At 53.3% G+C, this 19467-nt stretch overlaps 7 protein-coding genes across 7 annotated transcripts; 4 read left to right on the top strand and 3 right to left on the bottom strand.

Annotated features, from left to right (window-relative positions):
• Nucleotides 1–735: 735 nt before the first annotated feature.
• On the bottom strand, nt 736–5413 carry PG986_009104 (RNase3 domain-containing protein; the record flags this gene model as incomplete). Its single annotated transcript, XM_066845326.1, has 5 exons — nt 736–1632; nt 1662–2014; nt 2125–4570; nt 4654–4893; nt 5168–5413. 5 exons carry the CDS (start codon nt 5411–5413, stop codon nt 736–738), a joined length of 4182 nt encoding a protein of 1393 aa, XP_066697724.1.
• Nucleotides 5414–5911: 498 nt separating this feature from the next.
• On the top strand, nt 5912–7076 carry PG986_009103 (uncharacterized protein; the record flags this gene model as incomplete). The annotated part of the gene is made up of 4 exons (XM_066845325.1): nt 5912–6068; nt 6150–6335; nt 6366–6573; nt 6647–7076. 4 exons carry the CDS (start codon nt 5912–5914, stop codon nt 7074–7076), a joined length of 981 nt encoding a protein of 326 aa, XP_066697723.1.
• Nucleotides 7077–7160: 84 nt separating this feature from the next.
• On the bottom strand, nt 7161–8295 carry PG986_009102 (uncharacterized protein; the record flags this gene model as incomplete). The annotated part of the gene is made up of 5 exons (XM_066845324.1): nt 7161–7279; nt 7342–7956; nt 8027–8077; nt 8171–8190; nt 8252–8295. 5 exons carry the CDS (start codon nt 8293–8295, stop codon nt 7161–7163), a joined length of 849 nt encoding a protein of 282 aa, XP_066697722.1.
• Nucleotides 8296–9353: 1058 nt separating this feature from the next.
• Nucleotides 9354–10314, top strand: PG986_009101 (RING finger domain-containing protein; the record flags this gene model as incomplete). The annotated part of the gene is made up of 2 exons (XM_066845323.1): nt 9354–10109; nt 10177–10314. The coding sequence occupies 2 exons, from the start codon at nt 9354–9356 to the stop codon at nt 10312–10314; spliced, it is 894 nt and encodes a 297-aa protein (XP_066697721.1).
• A 1372-nt stretch (nt 10315–11686) lies between these two features.
• Nucleotides 11687–12738, top strand: PG986_009100 (alpha-1-2-galactosyltransferase; the record flags this gene model as incomplete). Its single annotated transcript, XM_066845322.1, has 3 exons — nt 11687–11978; nt 12040–12467; nt 12520–12738. 3 exons carry the CDS (start codon nt 11687–11689, stop codon nt 12736–12738), a joined length of 939 nt encoding a protein of 312 aa, XP_066697720.1.
• Nucleotides 12739–14159: 1421 nt separating this feature from the next.
• PG986_009099 (Sphingosine-1-phosphate lyase) lies at nt 14160–16025 on the top strand (the record flags this gene model as incomplete). Its single annotated transcript, XM_066845321.1, has 3 exons — nt 14160–14260; nt 14367–14972; nt 15032–16025. 3 exons carry the CDS (start codon nt 14160–14162, stop codon nt 16023–16025), a joined length of 1701 nt encoding a protein of 566 aa, XP_066697719.1.
• Nucleotides 16026–17113: 1088 nt separating this feature from the next.
• PG986_009098 (mitochondrial branched-chain alpha-ketoacid dehydrogenase kinase-domain-containing protein) lies at nt 17114–18738 on the bottom strand (the record flags this gene model as incomplete). The annotated part of the gene is made up of 4 exons (XM_066845320.1): nt 18604–18738; nt 18321–18481; nt 17241–18229; nt 17114–17177 (listed from the first exon to the last, which is right to left on the bottom strand). Exons 1-4 carry the CDS (start codon nt 18716–18718, stop codon nt 17114–17116), a joined length of 1329 nt encoding a protein of 442 aa, XP_066697718.1. The 5' UTR covers nt 18719–18738.
• Between the last annotated feature and the right edge of the window lie 729 nt (nt 18739–19467).

Below are 19467 nucleotides of genomic sequence, written 5' to 3'. Positions count from 1 at the left end.
TGCAAACTTTGCAGCCAGAGTGGAAATAATCACCACCGATATGCCATTGATGATATGGCGACAAGACAGCGAAGAGACCCGAGGTTTGAGTCAAGGCACTCAGTGTCCATTGTCCTATACACTCTAGATGGTCCATACGAACGGCTCATCGATGTTATGGTTGGAGTCCCGACAATTCGGTGCCCCTGACATCCGTCCGTTACTGGACATAACAAACCCGTTGTAAAGGGTTTCACCTCGGTACCACCGCGTTGCTTTAGACTAGTTCACCAATAGATTTCGACTTTTTCCTCTATGCGTCTATCCAGTTCTGTCCGTTACGTGACTTGCTTTCATCAAACCTGACAGTCGTCAAAGTAGACAAACAGTATGGCACCCCTGAATAAACAGGGAGATAAAAATAATGGTGGTCTCAAAGTCACCTTGCAACTTAGAGACGCATTAGCTGATTGCGAAAGGATACTCGCAGTATCTGTTTACATTTGGACTCATTGAATGTAACGATTGGGTCAATATTGGGAGCTGGATCAATGGAACTAGACAGGCCTTAAGGTAGAGATAGATGGTCATCGTTACTCTCGTAAAGAAAGGGACTGAGGCACGGAAATTTATGGAAATGATATAGCTTGGTTGCGCAACAGCAATGCTCTGCTTGCATACTAAGCCTTGAAACAGTGAAACCATCACCGTACATTATCCTTGTATGGATCGTAAACATTGTACCAACATCCCACATTACACATCCTTCATGATAACATCAGTGTCCCCACAATCATTTTGGACGGGACACCCCTCTAGGTACTCCAAACCGTGTTCCTTCAGCAGCATGTAGGCCATCTCCGCAGCCTTGGTCTGGACCTCCTCCCTCTTGAACCCACCCCCCACGTCCACGAGCAGCCTGTCCCCGACATAGACCTTGCACGAGTACGGGAGCGGGCCCGCCGCGTCCGGGTCCACGCGGACCGTATACCGGACCCTCTTGTCGCCGGCGATCTCACCGAGCTGGTTCTTGGGGTGCAGCACGTCGACCTTGTCGCGGAGGAGCCGCTGGAGATAGGGCATGATGCCCGCGCGCTCGGCGAGACGGCGGCAGACCTTTATGTCGCCCGTGTCGAGCCAGATGGCGCCCATGACGCTCTCGAACATGTCGGAGAAGAACTTGGGAGTGCCGAGGCGGGCGAGGAGGGTCCAGGGGTACGTCGGGGCCCGGTCGAGGGCGTCGCGGATGGCGTCGCGCTGTTCGCTATACCGCTCCTCGACGGCGTTTTGCTGCAGCGCAATCTCGCGCGAGTCGAACCGCATGAACTTCCAGAACGGCTCCTGGACCGTCACCTCGACCGGGACGTCGTCGACGAGCCTGCTCTCCTTGCGGTCGACCGTCCACTCCATGGCCACGAAGCCTAGGAGGTCCGCGTTGACGGAGCCCGTGCGGAGGAGGTGCATGGCCTGCTCTGGCAGGTCGTGCTTCCAGAGCTCCGTGACGACGATGTAGTCCAGGATGGCGTCCCCGAGAAATTCGAGGCGCTCCATGCTCGTCTCGGTCGAGGCGCCGACGCAGTACGAGGCGTGGGTCACGGCGGCGATCAAGAGGCCCCTGTTCGCAAACGTGTGGCCGATAAGCTTCTCCAGAGGCTCGAGGAACGGGGGAGCGCCGGGTTGACCGGGATTTGCTTGCGGATCTCGAGGCGACTAGCCTCGAGATCCAACCAGCCTATCTTTGGTATGAAGAGGCGGATACAGTCGAGAGCCTTTGGCAGATCGCCATCCAGGTAGGAGGCCCATATGAGGGCTTCTACAACATCTGCCAGTGTCTTTGTGGACATCTGGCGTTTGTCAACCATTACAGTATTGGAGGCAAAGTCCTCCACGCAGTGAGGCTGCCATTTTTTGCCCGTGAAAGGCTTGGTGAGGATGTACTTGTCCAACTCGTTTTTAATGGCCGACCGGTATAAGCATGAGTTGGAGACAATCAAGTCCTTCTTCTTTGACAAATAGCCCTCGGGGTAATACGGATCTACATATAGTTAGAGAACATCCCACATAAGGCATCGTGCCCACGAGGCGAATGTGAAGCAAGTGGTAAGGAGGAGGGAGGTCGGAAAATAACAATAAGGAAAGACCCACGGTGTGCCATCACATTGACAGCAGTCAGAAGCTTGAGCAGAGAGTCGCCCATGAACTCATATCGCTCATACCGAGTGGCCTCCCTGGCTTCTGGTGAGCTGATCGCCGTGACGACCAAGGAGTGATCCGAAATATGGAGAGACTTCAAAAGAGTCTCGCAAAGCCTCCGAGCAACCAAATTAATCTCTAGTATGTGCGTGATCGATGGTATCAGCGAGCCAAATCGCACATTTGAGATGGGAGTTGCATCGACTTTGCATAATGATAGAGGCCAGGCTGACCCGTAAGGCTTGATCGAGGCAGCATCTCCGGGCCCGGGATTGGCGGGTATGACATGGAGGAAGTCGCGGCGCCTGGGCCATTTCCTCAGAGCCAACCAAGGTTCCTCGCCCGTGAAATCTTTCAGTTGGTACCTGTTCCGTTCTTTGACCAGGTCATCGCATGGCCTAGATGGCAAAAACCTGTCATAGAAGTAGGGAGCATCGTTTACGCTGATTCTCACGAGGTAAGGAAACTCGCCATCGGTGGAAAGAGACATCTCCCGAGTGAATTGATGCTGGCCGACGTCGTCGATAGAGACAACTCCCCGCTTCGAGCTGAACTGAACGACATGTTGTCCGAAGTCTTTGTTCTTGAGGCGATGCCCGTATGCCAACTTGATCAAAGCTGTCGTTTGGTCGCAGTCGATGCCGCTTCTTTCAATCGGATAGGAACGGTCAAACTTTGCCTTCCATGGTGTTGTATCCCAGTAAATATCGAACTCCTGAAGATCGGGGATGTCTACAGGGAGTATGACGTCGAATTCATTCAGTACTTCGCCATCCGGTCCTCTAATACTAAGCGGGTGACAGTATGCTTGTGGGTTTGACCATAAACCTGCGATTTCAGGCCAAGGACTCCATTGATTGTTGACTTCGATGATGGATGCGCGCGAATCAACTCCTCGAAGAAGTTCATGGTCCTTGAGCGGCATCAAATAGTCATTGACGAGTTTAGCTTCGTAAAGAGCGACAAAAGCCTGGAAGGCAGCATCTTTGATAGCATTGCTCTCTGAGACCCATGCATTGGCACTCTGAATCCGACGCAGCTCGGGCGGAAGTATCGGCGGCAGTACAACCGTGGCTTTTATATGGGGCCCCTTTGGCAGATCTATCTCTTCGAGGACGTAGTATGGTCGCGTGTCAACATATTGGCGAGACCCAAGAACTGCGCAGAAGTTCTCGAGATGTGATTTGCCTTGGTCGAAGTCGAGTTGTGCGCCCGTTGTTGGAATGCAAAACGGAGCAACATAGGCCTCTTCATGTTCGGCATGCTCTAAATCATCGAGATCTTGCAAGTTGCGTTGATCGTCTTCGTACTTCTTCTTCATATCCTCCTCGAGCTGCTGCCATTCCAGGTGTCTGGCCGAGCCACCTTCGATGAGAATGATAAGTCTGGACTCCCTCATCCTGGCCCTGCCGCGTCTTTGTATGAAGGACTTCAAGTCAGTGGGCTGGTCAAAGCAAATGACAAGATTACACGCTGGCACGTCAATACCCTCCTCGAGAACATTGGTAGCTATTAGCAAGTCTAGCTCCCCGGAACGGAATCTGTCCAATGCGAGGGAGGCTTCATGGTTCAGTTCGCCGATATCTCTCCGTCTGCCAGCATACCGCGATGTGCCAACCATGGTGCCAGCCCGAAACTGACCGCCCAATACCGTATGTTTTGAGATCATGTGCATGAGAACACTGACTGTTCCGGTCTCTTTGACGAAGATGATGCCCAGCGTATCCGCGTCACACTCCAGTAGCAAATCGATGAGTGCCTGCAGCTTTAGGGACACGTTCGTGTTTTCCGTAGATGACAACTGCGTATCGACTTGCCCAAAAATCGTAGAGAGATAATGCTTCTCATTGAATTCCCATGACGAATAGAGAACCTTGTTGGTCTGGACGGAGCCGACGAATTGAGCGAGAGATGTTTTGATAAAATAGTCGGCGGCATAATGTCCAAGTTCACGGCAGATTTCTTCGCTCCTTCGGCAGAACGACTTCATCTGCCTGAAGACATAGGTATCGTTTTTGTCTAGTGCGTTGCACAGCTCAATGCGGCTGCGCTCGGTATTCTCTGCCCTTTTGCGCACAACGAAGGGATCTTGCCGGATGTCGAGCCCATGGTATACCCGGTGAAGGTTAGACATGAGAGGCGTGGGGTTGATACGACCTGAAGGGAACTGTACGTCGAAAGGCAGGATGGAGAGAACCGGGCGGTTGACCATTGATAGAAGCTCCGCTCTATGCCGCAATGGAGTCTTGCAAACAGCATCTAGAGTCTTTTCAAGATCCTCGAGGGCATCCGGGTTGGATCCAATAACGGGGCTGGCTGTGAGCCCGAGAACGAATGGTACAGGGCGGCCGCTGGTTTTGTAGTCTCGGTATCGAGCCATGAGTCTCGCCCCCGCGTTCTTTCCTGTGCAGTTATGTGCTATATTCCATTAGCCGCATTATTTTATTCGTAGAAGTGATAGCACATGCCTTCGTCAAAAACCAGAAGGGTTAGATTGCTGAGTTGGACAAATGCGTGATAAACGGCATCAGTCAGGACTTGATAAGTAGAGACCACCACATTGACGTTTTGTAGAAAGGTATTCCAGATCGAGAGATCCGACCAAGCATCGACATTGTCATTGCCAGTAAGCACCTTCACCTGGGCGCTGGGGATCTGAGATTTGATCGTTTCATACTGCTGCTGACAGAGGGTGATGGTTGGGGCCAAGAACCATATGACCTGTATATACAATAAGGGTCAGTTGCTCATGATATGCTCCATAGGGGACGCATTTGCTAATATTACCTTGCCAGGTGGCGTGCGCTCCAGCTCTGCTTGAATTCGAAGTACAGCCCTGGACAGTCATCATCAGGCGTGCTCTCGTACGACAAGTAGCTACCTGTCCGCTCTGAGATGTATGCTCTTACACCTGTGTTTTCCCACTTCCTGTATCCATCTATATGTGGCTGGTGAGTAAAATCGGAATGGCCACTGGCGTTCCAGGTGTACTCACAGCAACAATGATGTTCCTTTTTAGACTCTCCTGTAGCATCTCTAGCTGGTAAGCCCTAGCATGTAGGCTGGTAGCCCTGTTTGCCTCGGTCTTCTCGGACTGAGACGAGGGTGGAACATCGATTTCTTCTGTGACTTGAGAATCCGATTCGATCTCGGTCTGGGGTGGAAGCATGTCCCCCAGTTCCTCCACGTCGAAATACTCCTCCGAGCTCGAATCCGAGAAGTAATCTGGATCGCTGACCATCGTAAGAAGCTAAGCAGATCGCGAATGCGAGCAGAGTCCAGTTTGGGGCCGGTAGGTGTAGAGGTTATAGTATTTGGGACATCACCAATACCATGCGAATGAAACGCAGCGAGGTCGGATCTTCTTATAGGCCAGCCTGACTCCTCATTTGCTGGGATTCCAAGGTCACCTGGCTGAGTGATGCAAGAGGCCTGCCACCTGACAGCGGGTTCGAAGGTTGTAGAACAAGAATCTCTTCGCAGCCATATACAGGCTGTTGCAATCGGGCTGCTGCGAAGGAAAGAAATGGGCAGCCAAGCAGTTGGTGGCCTTCGCGATGGGCTCGAGTATTAACCGTTAGCAGTTGCCAATTAAAACAATGCGAGAGGTTCGTTTATTGTCAGAAGCAGCTTGGCAAGGTTGGTAACGAGCCACGATCATTGGCCAGTCTGCTCGTGCCTACTTACACACAACCTCATCCCGTCTCCATTTCTCAAGTCAACAGACTCCAAGAACATCATGGAACTGTATGCATCAGGCAACAATGCCTGGAATCAGTTGGTTTTCGGAGGGGTCGAGTCTGCTTCGAAGGAACCCACCGATTTCACCAGTTTCCAGCTCGTCTTGAGGGACCCGTTCATAGAACGGCCTCATGCATCGTTAGCCTGTACATGCGGTAGGCCTCCCGCAACATGACGCTGCAGCGAACGTCGAAAAAAAACAGTCGGAACGTGTCAACTAACTGACTTGATTTAAGTAAAAACATCCAATGGGATCCAGACAGCTGGCTTCCCTGAGGATTGGATGCAGTCGCAAAGCCTAAAAGACCGAGTACTTCAGTCGTTAGCCGCCATTGCTGGCAACGGCACAATTACAGGTGGGCACACCACATCACACCTCCTTACAGCAACTTCACCCCCCAGTCAGCCCGTATACCCGCTGGGTAACCAAGACTAACACCGAATGCGCCCAGTATACGACGGCCAGGCCATGAAACAATACCAATCAGTATCCCATTTTCAACACGGGACGGCCCAACGAGTATTCACATCTATGCGCGATATCTCCCAAATAGTAGCATACGAGACCGGCTTTGCAGCATTGTCTACCACAGGCCAGGTGTGGACGTGGGGCGACGAGCGTTATGAGGCTTGCCTCTGTAGAGATGTGTCAGATGACAGGTAAGGCGTAAAACCACACATCGTTACCATGAGTTACAAGATCTCAGGAACTAACCGAGTTACTCATCCTTAGTTTGGCGGAGGAGCCAGGCACTGTAGCAGAGCTCGAAGACTTGCCCACAGGAAAGGTCAAGAAGCTGGCAGCCGCTGGCTATCTCCTGATGGCATTGACGGAGGGCAACGACCTATACGCGTGGGGTGGCCATCCTGGCTTGCCTGGCTTTTTGGATGACATCTCTGCTAGCCCGTCACCGGTTGTCATCGAGGATCATGATGTCGCCGATTGTGCAATCGGGCAATCTCATGCCGTAGTCCTTACAATGAGTGGCGAGGTTTACACTGCTGGAGCGAATGGGAATGGCCAGCTGGGTATTACTACAAAAACAGATAGCCCATGGTCAAAAGTGCCCTTCTCGCCCGGGTCCGACGGAACCATTTTATCTGTAGCCTGTGGCCCACGCAATTCGTTCATGATCGTGCAGAAACCATCTCGTCACACATAGTAACATTCATTTCTTGACCCTCTATGTTGTTCTGTTATACATGCGAGTGTCGTCGTTATCCGAAAGCTGAAGGAGGGCTTGAGATTACAGATTCGTCAAGTAATCCTCGATCTCCTGGGGTGTCAGCTTCCGGAATCGAGGGCCGGTCGCGCCCTCAACGCCCTCAACACCGAGCAGATGGTCTGCCGGGGGGCCGACAATACCTGATAGCAGTTAGTATACAGACGGTTAGGCGGCCACATCAATCCGTTCGGGCTCAACTTACCAATCTCAATGGTCTCGCCGTTCATCTCTCCCTCAATGGTCTCTTTCAGAGTAAGCAGGGCGATGTGCACGGCATCCTCGAGCTCCAGGCCTTCTGTGTATCGCTTCTCCAGGAATGTCTTGGCCGAAGTCGCGCTCTTGCCGATGGCTGTTGCCTTCCAGGGGAAATAGCTTCCAGAGGGATCGACCTGGTACAGCATAGGACCGCCCTTAAGGGTTCCACCAGTCTTTCCTGTGGACTTCTTCTTCTCGCCCTCCATGTCTTCAGATTCACCCTCGACCTCCTTCTGCTCGTCCGGCAGGATACCCTCGTCCCAGCCAGCAATGAGCAGACTGACACCATAGGGGCGGACACCACCAGACTGGGTAGCCTCCTGCATCACTCGGGCGACATCCTGGACTAATATCCGGGTAGGGGGGTATTCGTTGTAGACTCGCTTGTAGTTTGAATGGGAAACCTTCCGGGCTTTGTCGACCAGGACTCTGTAATCCGGACCCATGCCGGAATAGACCATGCCGATGTTGGGTGTGATGAGACTGATCTTGGACAGTGATGCCGGGTCGGCGAGGGGCGAAGACGACTTCTTCTCGGTCGCTAAGACGATACCGTTCGTGGCTGCCATATCGTAAGCATATGGCCATGGTTGTCTGGTCCTGGTCCTATAAACCAGTGGACGCAATCCTACCTTTGATGCCAAGAGCAGTGACACCTTGGTTAACGGCATTGAGGGCGTACTCTGATGATCATGTTGGTCAGCAACTACTTTCCCAATTCTCTTCCTCGGACAGCTTGAGCTCGAGCTCGAAGTGTCGTTATGATGGTGACGTACCGATCTGGACCAGCTTTCCACTGTCAACCAAAGTAAGTCAGCGATGATTCCCAAGTGGAGCTAGCTATCCGGGCAGCTTACCTTGGGGAAAAGGTGGTCAGAGAGAAGGAGTATCGATCCGCCATGGCTGCGACAGACTACTGATGTTGGCGACGTCGTAGGTAATGGGCAATCTTGAAGACAGATGTTGACGTCGTTTGGTTGTGGGGGATTAAGAAGGCACGGCAAGGCTGGCGGGCGGTGGGTTGTTTGGGGAGGGAGCTTCACCAACCAGGCACCGTGGAGTTTGCGCGTTCGAGAGCTTCCTTACACCTGGACCTTCAGCCTGGCCAGCTACGCTACAGGGTACCTGGGTGCGGCCTAGGTGGGAGCTGAGGAGCCTGGAGCGCACCACCAAGGAAGGGCGCTTGATTGATGATGGAGGGGTCCAAGCTCCCACCCCCTTCGTCCCCTGTTCGTCCCCCACCCCGGTGCTTGCTAAGTTCCGTGTCGACATAAGTGAGACTCGGTGAGGTGCCAAGTGCCAAATTGACGGTGGGACTGATTCTTTCCATCCTGGCAACACTCGAAATTTCTTCCTCAGCATGCGATCTCGTTTCATCCAGAAGGTAATGCCAGAATGATCCCTTGAGCCTGGACTCACCAGCTCGCCTCGTGAGTTATAGAGAACCGCGAATGGGCTCAACACTGGCAACCAGAGACAGCCGGAGTTACGGCATTGCTGTGTCGTGTGGCCAATGAGAGGCTGGCATCCTAGGCTGATGACCAATTCCCGTCTACCTCCGCTTGTCGCTTGTCGGTACCTGGCACCGACAGCTCTTTTGACTTCCTGCCACCTATTCCATCATCCCACCATACACGAGATCTGGACACCGAGATCCCCTAGCCCAACGACTCTCTGGCTGCCCATCAGGCTTGCATTCACCTTGCATGTTCTCAAAGCTGAGTCATCACAATAGTATGATGAATTCCTTATAGGTCTTCTCACAAAGCCGCTTTATTCCTGTTTCTCTTTGTGTGCATTTCCAAACATCCCTACGGACCCGCAAGGATCTAGTCTTTTATCTTTCTTTTCACGCATATATAAGTAGGGACTGAAGCCGCAGACCTGATCTACTCTGCCGAACCCGAAAACCACAGAATATCCTGGCTTACACAGCTTCTGAAGGTGGTATTGTGAGCAATGGATTCGTATACAGCAGAGGCCAGCGGCCCTGGCACACAAACGCGGGGAGATCACATCGACACAGAAGATGACCCTAACGCTCGCCAGTGCCGCTTTTGTCTTGACTATGTATCGCCAAGGTATGAGCGAGGCATCGGTCAGGTATTTGGGAATCGCCCGGCGAAGAGAGTCTACCACAGCGAAGACAACGGATATTTGATATCGCCCTGCTTGTGCAAAGGCGGCCAGCGTTATGTCCACGAAGGCTGCCTACAGCAATGGAGATACACCAGCGCTGGCTCGGACAGCCAGTTTCATTGTCCGACCTGCAAATACCAGTATCAACTGGAAAGAATGACGTGGGCGAAGAGGCTTCGAAGTCCTATTTTGGCATTCGGGCTTGCCGTCTTCATAGTCATGCTCAGTATTTTTCTGCTTGGCTTCGTTGCGGACCCTATCATCAGTCTGTGGTTGGATCCTGTAGCCACGGTAGGAGAAGGCATCGGCATTTTCGACTCGGAAGCTGAGGATGAATTTCCACTGGGAGACCTGGATGAGGGAGGATGGTCGGTCCACTTCGTCAAGGGGATGTTCTCCCTCGGCTTGCTCGGGTTTGTGAAGGCGTTCTTCGCCATGGGCCCTTGGCAATGGTGGAATTTGCGGACTTCAGGCGTTATCGGCGGTGGTGCTCGACGTCGTGGAGGTACTGGGCGTGATCGGATGGAGAACATCAATCTGTATCTCGTCATGATCGGAGTCTTCACATTTTTCTGGGTAAGCATCAACTCTTCAATATCCCCCCTTTGCTCTGGAGCTATTCACTAACTGTTGATCTCTCTAGGCTGTCTGGACAGGAACTCGAAAGTGGACCCAACGCACCTTAGACATGGCGAGTCAAAGAGTTCTGAATGTGCAGAAGGACGAGGAAGATGAGGAACAGCCCCAGGCTGACACCCCGGAACCAAGGAGAGACCAATAGCTCCCGGGTATACTTCCTGTCTGATAACTTCGCAGTCATTACATTGTAGGCCGCGTTCTTTGGTGATTGGCGTGACTGTCTCTGATCCATGCACACTCTTAAGTTGCCACGAAGCTGCTCTTCCATATCGTGTCAACTAGTCTGTGTGCAGATATAGAGTGCCCTGTGACTGTCTTTTAGCTAGGCGTCTTGTCTATGCTTCTCCAGACTCGGTCCTTGGCCATCGGTTGATGTAGCCTTACTGGCAGCAGCTCCTTGGAGTTTTCGCTGTCATGACTCCAGCTTAGCCCTTACGGGAATGATGATACAAGCTGAAGCCTGGCCAGATCGATACATACATGTATGTGTATATGCATACCTTGCCCATAATACGGAGGGCTTACCTTATACAACCCAAATGATTGAATCTTGGAAGAAAGAGCCTGAGACTCTCCCAAATCACCTATCCATAAATTCAAGAATAAAATTACATTCTTCTAACGGCTTTTGAATGGCATCATCTCCAGCACTTATATGTAAAATGATTGAAGGCAATGCGCCGCATTCACTGACTGCATCAAATAACCTTGCGGGGTCAAGGGGGTCATCTCGCTAGAAGGGGCTAGAGCGCGATCAGGATCCAACTCGAAAGCGGGTCGGGCACTCCTGCCGCTGCCAGTCGTGATTGGCAGGAGTTACCTTACCTAAATGACCTGGGACAGTTGGGAGGGTCCAGATCCCAAACTAACAGGCTGTTAATTAAATTATTCACAACGCCCGGGCTGATCATCCGCTGAAGTCTGGCGGGCAACATTTGTGATCTGATCTGCAGTAATAATATCACCACCCTGTTGTCATCACGGCTGCAAAGACAAACCGAGCATAGGCATAAAGTAATGGGGGCTCGCTGAATGGCCTTGTCAAACCGTCTGTTACAACATCCGTGGCCACGATAGCAGCTTTGTTTTTCTTGGTGGCCGCTTCAACCCCTTTGTCGGATTTGCGCATACAGTTGCGCCGAGCCTCTCCCACCATCTGGCTGGCCACTACCACCACCCCGAAGCAAGCAGCCTCGCCCAGTCCCTCGTCCCTCGTCGGCGACGAAGTCAAAGGGGACACCATCGTCGCATCCCCTCTTCAACCAAGACGGCCGACCCGACTAAATCGCGCTCCGACATACGTTACAGTAGCCGCGCATAGTTGCAGACAGCTTTCAATTGCGGGTTACCGCCTGATACGGGAAATTGCATGGAAGCTTGGCGCAAAGTCTCACACGATCAAATAGCCCAGTTGGCAAGTTGCCTACCTATTCGACCAGCACAAACTCGACTCCTTCGTTATTCGACTCGTCCGCCCGGTTTCCTCAAGGCCTTCGGTCTCCCCACGAATCGCAATGCACTTCGCATACCCTCCGAGGAAAAGCTCGAATCCGCCCCCGTTCCTGCCACGATCCTCACGAATATCAACATTACGGAGGAACAGATTAAAGCTCGTGGCGATCGCAGGCTTGAGCATTATATTCTTGCTTTGGCTCTTTTCCGGCAACAAAACAAAAGCCAGCCCTAAGCGCGTCATCACGGGAACCCCTCCAGTGGTAATCGTCACCGCATTTGAGGAGAAGGCAGTCGGGTCCGAATTCATAAGAAACGCCAAATCAAACAGGAGGGAATATGCAAATATGCATGGTACGGAGAAAGAAGAATCGCAACATTCGTGACGCAAAAGATTACTGACACGGCACTACAGGCTACAAGACTCACCTTGTGTCGTCGGGCGACTACGACCTGAACGGCTCGCCTCTCTCTTGGGCAAAAGTGCCGGCTATGAGGCACGCCATGGCCAAGTACCCCAACGCGAGGTTCTTCTGGTACTTGGACCAGAACTCGTTGATCATGAACCCTTCTCTCAAGGTCGAGGACTATGTGATGGGTGCCCGCAAGCTGGAGACTAGCATGATCAAGGACCTGCCGGTCGTACCTCCGGACAGCATCATCAAGACCTTCTCTCACTTGAAGGGAGATGACGTTTCATTTGTGCTCACCCAGGACAAGGAAGGACTGTCTGCTGGGAGCTTCATAATACGCAATGGTGACTGGGCCGAGTTCTTCTTGGATACTTGGTTTGACCCATTATATCGAAGCTATAACTTCCAGAAAGCCGAGACCCATGCTTTGGTAAGCCCCCTAGTCCCAATATCGCAAGGTCCTGTCGCTTATGTGAAAACAGGAACATATCGTCCAGTGGCATCCCACTATATTGTCTAAGCTTGCTATCGTGCCTCAGCGGTTGATCAACGCCTATAGCAAGAGCAGCCAAGGCGAACAGTACAAGGAGGAAGACATCGTTGTGCGCTTTCCTGGTTGCGTCACTGGATCGCCAAGTGAGTGTGAGGAAGAAGCAAAGCGGTTCCTGCCCCAATGGCAGAAGGCGTTTGGACTTTCTTAAAGCGTTGGTTGGACTGGGGACGAGTAATGGGCGGCTGGCGGGACATTGACTCTATCACGAAGACCATGGACGAGGCAACGCAGCCACTTGGCGTTTGATGCATTTGGGGCATCTGTTGGGATCTACACACTTAGATATGGCGCTTATTGGGGGCCGCAATGTGTTTGGCATGCGGATTGTAGCATTTACACGGCGACTAGAGTGTCGGAAGTATAAGTATACTGAATATTGGCTTCTCGCTTCAATGTTACCGGCAAACTAAGTGGGCAATCTTAAGAACGTGCAGGTGTAACTGTTTGGCATGGCCGGCCGATGGGCGTATAACCTTGCAGGACATGGTTGTTTGCGAGGCCCAAACCACATGGCCGGATAAAGAAATACCAAACAAGGTGAGCAACATGAGATAAGAGTACGTGATCCTTAAGCCTCGGGTTTTTGTGGTTGCGGGTTACCGGTCTCGAGGTGGTACGACACTGTCCACTCCAGAGCGAGAATGTCGCCGTCTTCGGCAGCGCCGGAGATTCGTTGTTGCCGTGGCAGTAAAAACCGCGAGGACAGGGCGTTGTGGGAACTCTGGGAACGTTAAATTGCCATCGAGTCCGAGAAGTGCGGACAATGGCAAGTTTCCATGCGACCCACGATATCTGGATCGCGACGAAATGCGATGCAAGGGTGAGGCTTGCGGTCGCCAGCAGCCAGTCAGATCGCCGCGAAATGTCAGCTGTGCCGTGCTGTGCTGTGCTGTGCTGGTGCGACTCGACTGTGCCTCGGATCTGATAAGATCAGATAACTCGCACTCGCAGAGCCGAGCTTAGCCTACTGGAGTCTGGAGCTGGGGAGCTGTGGCCCGCCGCCCGAGAGCGCTTCCAAGGACTTGCCATGCCGGGCGCTATTAAAACTGTCCAATGTTGATCAAAGCAGGTCATAACCCGCTGCCCCCCGTTCAACGTGGGACTGCCGCCCAAACTGGGACACTCTGTCCGTTAGACCTGAAGACACGTCTGCCGACTCATTGGCTGGCAACTGCCACCCATCCATGCCTCTTTTGTTCTCGCCGCTCTGCATGTGACGATTTGCCGGGCTAGGTTGCTTTTCGATAGCGTACAAGGAGACGAATTGGGGAAGGGACCAGAAGAGGAACCAGTAGAGGGACCAGGACAGGGGTGCCGTGCGGGTTAGCGGCTTCGCAGAACCCCCGAGATAAATGTACAGACACATCCATCCCGAACTTGCCCAGCTCCGTCCCAGTCGAGTAAACCAAATCAACCACCACCATCCACACTCGGCTCCATCTGTGCCATTCCAAAACGCATATACAATCCATCCATCATCCTGCTCGTACGTGGTATACATATACCAACTCACGTCAGTGAGGGCCATACTCCCAACAAGCACCCCTTCTGGGGAGAAGTGTCGCAACCATGCCCGGCTCTACGCGCATGCCTATCAGCCTGAGGGAAAGCTTCGAGAGAGTGAAGCGGAACCGGCCGGCGAACTCGCTGGCTTTGATCAACATTGATCTGTAAGTCGAAGCATCCCGCCTGCTCCTGTGCCTTTCTCTCTTTTCCTCGGTCCGAGCCAAGACGATTCGCCCGCCCTGCTAACCCGACCCTCCCACCTTTCTACAGGGTACGCAATGTCGTCTTCTTCTTCTTCATCTGGCGCATCGTTCGACGCACTTTCTGGAAGCTGAAGGGCCGCGGGCTCTTTGGTGCACTCGCAGAGCTTTACACGGACCTCCGGCGAATTCTCTATGGCTACTTCCTGCGCGCCCCGGGTGTGCGCACCCAAGTCAAGAAGCAGGTCAACGAGGCCCTCTCCAAGATGCAGGGCAAGATGATCCCGGCCGGCCAGACCCGATATTTGAGCCTGCCGAAAGAGCCCTGGACTGACGATGCCCTGCGCACCGAGCTCGAGACCCTCGCCAACATGGACCACACGCGCTGGGAGGACGGTTTCGTGTCGGGCGCCGTCTACCACGGCGAGGACGACCTGCTGAAGCTCCAGACTGAGGCGTACGGCAAGTTCACCGTCGCCAACCCGATCCATCCGGACGTGTTCCCCGGTGTAAGGAAGATGGAGGCCGAGGTCGTGGCCATGGTGCTGTCCTTGTTCAATGCGCCGCCTAATGCAGCCGGTGTCTCGACGAGCGGTGGCACGGAGAGTATTCTCATGGCTTGCCTGAGCGCAAGGCAGAAGGCATACGTGGAGAGGGGCGTTACCGAGCCCGAGATGTAAGTTGCGGACCCGCGAGCTGAATCGTCTCCGTTTGTGTTACTGATAACTGAACTAGGATCCTGCCCGAAACGGCCCATACGGCCTTCCACAAGGCCGGCGAGTACTTCAAGATCAAGATCCATCTTGTCGCATGCCCCGCACCCTCTCACCAGGTCGATGTCCACCGTGTATCCCGTCTCATCAACAGCAACACCGTTCTCCTTGTGGGCTCCGCCCCCAATTTCCCTCACGGTATCATCGATGACATCTCGGCTCTGTCCAAGCTTGCTGTCAAGCGCCGCATCCCCCTGCATGTCGACTGCTGCCTGGGGTCTTTTCTGGTTCCCTTCCTCGAGAAGGCCGGCTTCGAGACCGAGCCCTTTGATTTCCGTCTCAAGGGTGTGACGTCCATCAGTTGCGACACGCACAAGTACGGCTTCGCTCCCAAGGGCAACTCGACGGTCCTGTACCGTACACAAGAGCTGCGAACATACCAGTACTTCGTGTCACCTGACTGGAGTGGTGGTGTCTACGCGTCTCCCGGTATCGCTGGGTCGCGGCCGGGCGCTCTCATCGCCGGCTGCTGGACGTCGATGATGCGCGTGGGCGAGCCGGGCTACATAGACGCTTGCGTGCAAATCGTCGGCTGCGCCAAGAAGATCGCCGAGCACATCACGACGGTTTCGCCGCCCCTGTCGGCCGAACTTCAGATCGTAGGCCGCCCCCTCGTGTCCGTCGTCGCCTTCACCGCCCGCAACCTCAACATCTACGACATCGCCGACGCCATGTCCGCCAAGGGGTGGCACCTGAACGCCCTCCAGAACCCGCCCGCCATGCACATCGCCGTCACCCGGCCCATGGTCAAGGTCTGGGAGAAGCTCGTGGCCGACCTCGAGGCCGTCATCGAGGCCGAGCGTGAGAAGGAGCGCGTCCGCGCCGTCGAGGGCAAGGCCAAGGGCGCGGCCACTGGCGATAGCGCGGCGTTATACGGCGTTGCCGGCAGCTTGCCTAACAAGACCGTCGTCGTCGATCTGGCGACTGGCTTCTTGGATCTCCTGTACAAAGCTTAAATAATCTCTTTTTGATGGGGGCATCAATTTGTATGCTGGAGTTCAAAGGCGGGGGGCGTGCGAACTGAATTTTGGACGGTGCTGGCTGGGAATATGTTTATACGTGTAGACAGCCCGCTCTCTCTCTCTCTCTCTCTATTATCCCCTCGAACCATATATTCGTATCACTCATTGTTAGTCGTGGTGGTTTGAAAGTTTGTAGCAAAACAGGCGCATGCATGTACTATTCATATTCAATACAACAGAAACAAGCATAATACTTTCAACATCAATGTTTTGAATGCATGCCATATTCTACAAATGCCCTAGAGGTATAGGTGATAGCAAATGCTGTGGAAACTAGAAGCCAGAGATATAAAAGAGGGTATTCCCCCCTCCTTTCCTGGATCCTTCGACGGCCGCCCCGAGAACGCCGTGTGTGGGTGTGATAATATGTATGTGTGTGCAAACATGACGGTTTCTCCTATTCTCAATCCTGAATCCAGCCACCCGTGTGTGCGCCTTTGCCCGAACATGAGTATCGTCCCATATTGTCAAAGCAAAGCTAATGTAATCAATCAGTCATACCTCCTGCTGGCCCCGTTGATCCTACAACCCGCCAATGGTGGAATTTGACCACCTCCCCGAATGCAAACCAAACGATTTGTGATTTTCGAACTTCCCTCTCAGCTGGTTTCGAATAAGCCCCGTCCTCTTCTCCCTCTATATAAAGCCCAATGATAAAAGCTTCCGCTTATCTCCTCTCTCTCCTCACCTCCCTTCTGTCCTTGGAGCCCCTGAAACATCTCTGGTTTATAAAAAAGAACTTTCCTTTGGGCTCAAGTCGCTGTTGAACATTGTCGTCTCATATTTTTGTTCGTTCCTGGGAAACCATACTTTACACGACAAGATGTGTGTGCTGAGCTCTGCTAATGCTGACCAGTACTGATCTTATCCTGGGTATGCTGAGAAGAGCGTTCGTTCACCATGGAGGCAATATCGCCGACCTGCTTACGTTCGGAGATTTCAGTGGCGAACGCTTTGAGCCGCTTAATGTTCTGCTTCGACGCCAATCCTCGGGATAACCACTCCCTCATGACTGTTGATTGCTATTGCAGAGGTTCCGACGAGCTGGAAAGGCGGTTCAGATGTAGATAGACATCAGTACCATAGCTAGACAGATATCGGAGTTAGCATCGTGTGTATCTATAGCTATGTTTATTCGTAGCAACTTACCCTTCCATGCTAATCAACTTCAAATCGCCGCCGAAGTAGCGAGCATAAAGTCGCGAGATAGGCAAGCCGTAGCCAAACCCTGCCATTGGTGCCTTGAAATCGCTCTTATCGAAGTCCGGGTCCAGATTCGGGGTGCGGTCGACAGTTGTATACATATAAGTCCACACCAACGGTATGGCGCTACGGGGGATGCCGCCTCCTTCGTCCGATATCTTAATGGTGATGTCTTCTCTGCCTTCGGCTACTATTACCTTCGTGACGGGGAACTCCTGCTTGTCTTGGCCGTGCGTCTCGACGACGGCGCGCAAGGAGTTCTTCAACGTCTCGAAGAGCATGTGTGACAGGTGGCCGGGCACGTACATGAAGTTCAGGTTGGGGTTGCAGACGAGCTGGATCTTGGGCGCCTCGAAGAGACCGTAGTGGTCCTCGCACACGAAACGGGCGTTCTCGATAGCCTCCTGCGCGAGGTCCCGCACGTTGGTCTTGGTGCAAATAATACCGACATAGGTGGGGTCGCGGTGGTGGCTCTGGTCCGTCAGGGCGATGTGCTGCCCGATGAGCATGCGGATGCCTATCCGGGACATGTAGAAGCGGTCGAGGAAGGACTGGATGTTGTTGTCGATCTGCATTCGCTGGCGCTTGCGCTTGTACTCGAGGATGCCCTGCGCCATCGTCGTCACCACCCCGTCGTGCCGCCGCTTGATCTTGTTGAGCGTCTGCGAGAACCTCTGGTTGTAGGCCTGCAGGTCTGGGGGCCAGTCCCCATTGTCATCGACCATGGCGAAGTACCGCCGGGCCGCGTGCTGCTTCTTGGTCCCGCTGCTACTGCTGATGCTCTCGTTCATGGAGGCATACTGGCCCTGTTCCAGGCTGGGGTTGGGCGTGGCCTCGGACAGCATGGCCGAGGTCTTGCCGTTGAAGCGACCGGGTTTCAATAAGCGCTCCTTTACTTGTTTGTCGAGGCTTGGTCGCGGAAGTGTGGTGATTTCCTAGTTGTCACATGTCAGGGCCCGTGAGCTAAGATTTGAGAAGTTGCGACCGCCACCGCGCGGGGCGGAGTGTTGTGTGTGTGTTGCTCACCTCGAAAGATTGTGCATACCAGTCAGCCACCCTTTTGACCGAGGGCATTTCGCTGAGGCCATCAGGGAGGGTGTTGAGCTCTTCGACTCGATGTGCAAGACGGATTGGGAGTTCTTCAGCGAGGAATTGCGAGGCTCGGAATAGAGTTCCTGTGGGAGAGGCTGGTGGGTTAGCATGCAACAGCTCCTACACAATCCGACAACAAAAACGAATCAAAGGGCGCAAACAGTCCCCGAATTGAGAGCAGTAACACAATGTAATGTTCTTCTGCTTTGGGACTCACCAATCGATGGCTTCTCGCCGAACTGGACCATCTGCCTCAAGCTCACCCCAGTGGCCGGGAAGTTTGCATAGTGACGGATGGTATCCATCAGCTGGGTGGAAGCTTTCCAAGACATGATGGGGGATTATGGCTCTGGGAGGGAGCCGCCAGTGCTGCTGAAGACCGGCCGAGTCTGGAGGATGCTCAGGAAAAGCGCGAAAAGGGGCATTGAGGTTCCATGGAGAGAGTTGGAGTTCGAATGGATGCTGCCAGGCCAAGGTCCAGAGGTCGTGTGATACGTACTTTGCTGGAGTGACTGGCGGCTTCGCTTCGGCAACAAGGAAAGTTGAATAGCAGCTTAAAAGGATAATGGGAACTCTATGCCGAGTCCAGACGAGCTAACGTCACCCCTGTCCACAGGTCTCCAAAAAGCCCCAAAGGCTCCAAGCCCACGCTCTCTAGGCTCTCTAGGCGCTGGACCCCGCGATTCTGCTATGACGGAACACGGGCATACACTCTACCGAGGTCCTCTTTACAGGGCATTTCATAGGCCTACGGTTGGTGGGCCGAGTTCGATCTCTATCAAATGGCCGGTGGACTCGGCGACAGGCGACTACGTGTGACAGTAGATCAAGACGGTGTTGGGTCGGGATATACTCTGCTACAGAACTCTCCGGCCCAAACATGTGAGACTTCGTTCGACAGACCGTTTCCGCCTACGCCTACGCCTGCCTACGGTGCAGGCGCTGCCTGTCGAGTCGGTGAGATTCGCCCACACATACGTCTCGTTCATCAATGCTACCTACCTACCTACTTAGCAGCTATGCTATGCGGCATTATGAGAGGGACAACATCACACTAACCCGACTACCGACACTTACCGCT

Source organism: Apiospora aurea (genome assembly GCF_038362705.1).
Source record: "Apiospora aurea strain CBS 24483 chromosome Unknown utg000006l_segment0_segment0, whole genome shotgun sequence".
NCBI classification, from domain to species: domain Eukaryota; kingdom Fungi; phylum Ascomycota; class Sordariomycetes; order Amphisphaeriales; family Apiosporaceae; genus Apiospora; species Apiospora aurea.
Note: the sequence above shows the minus strand (reverse complement) of the source record. Positions and strands in the feature narration are given on the sequence as shown.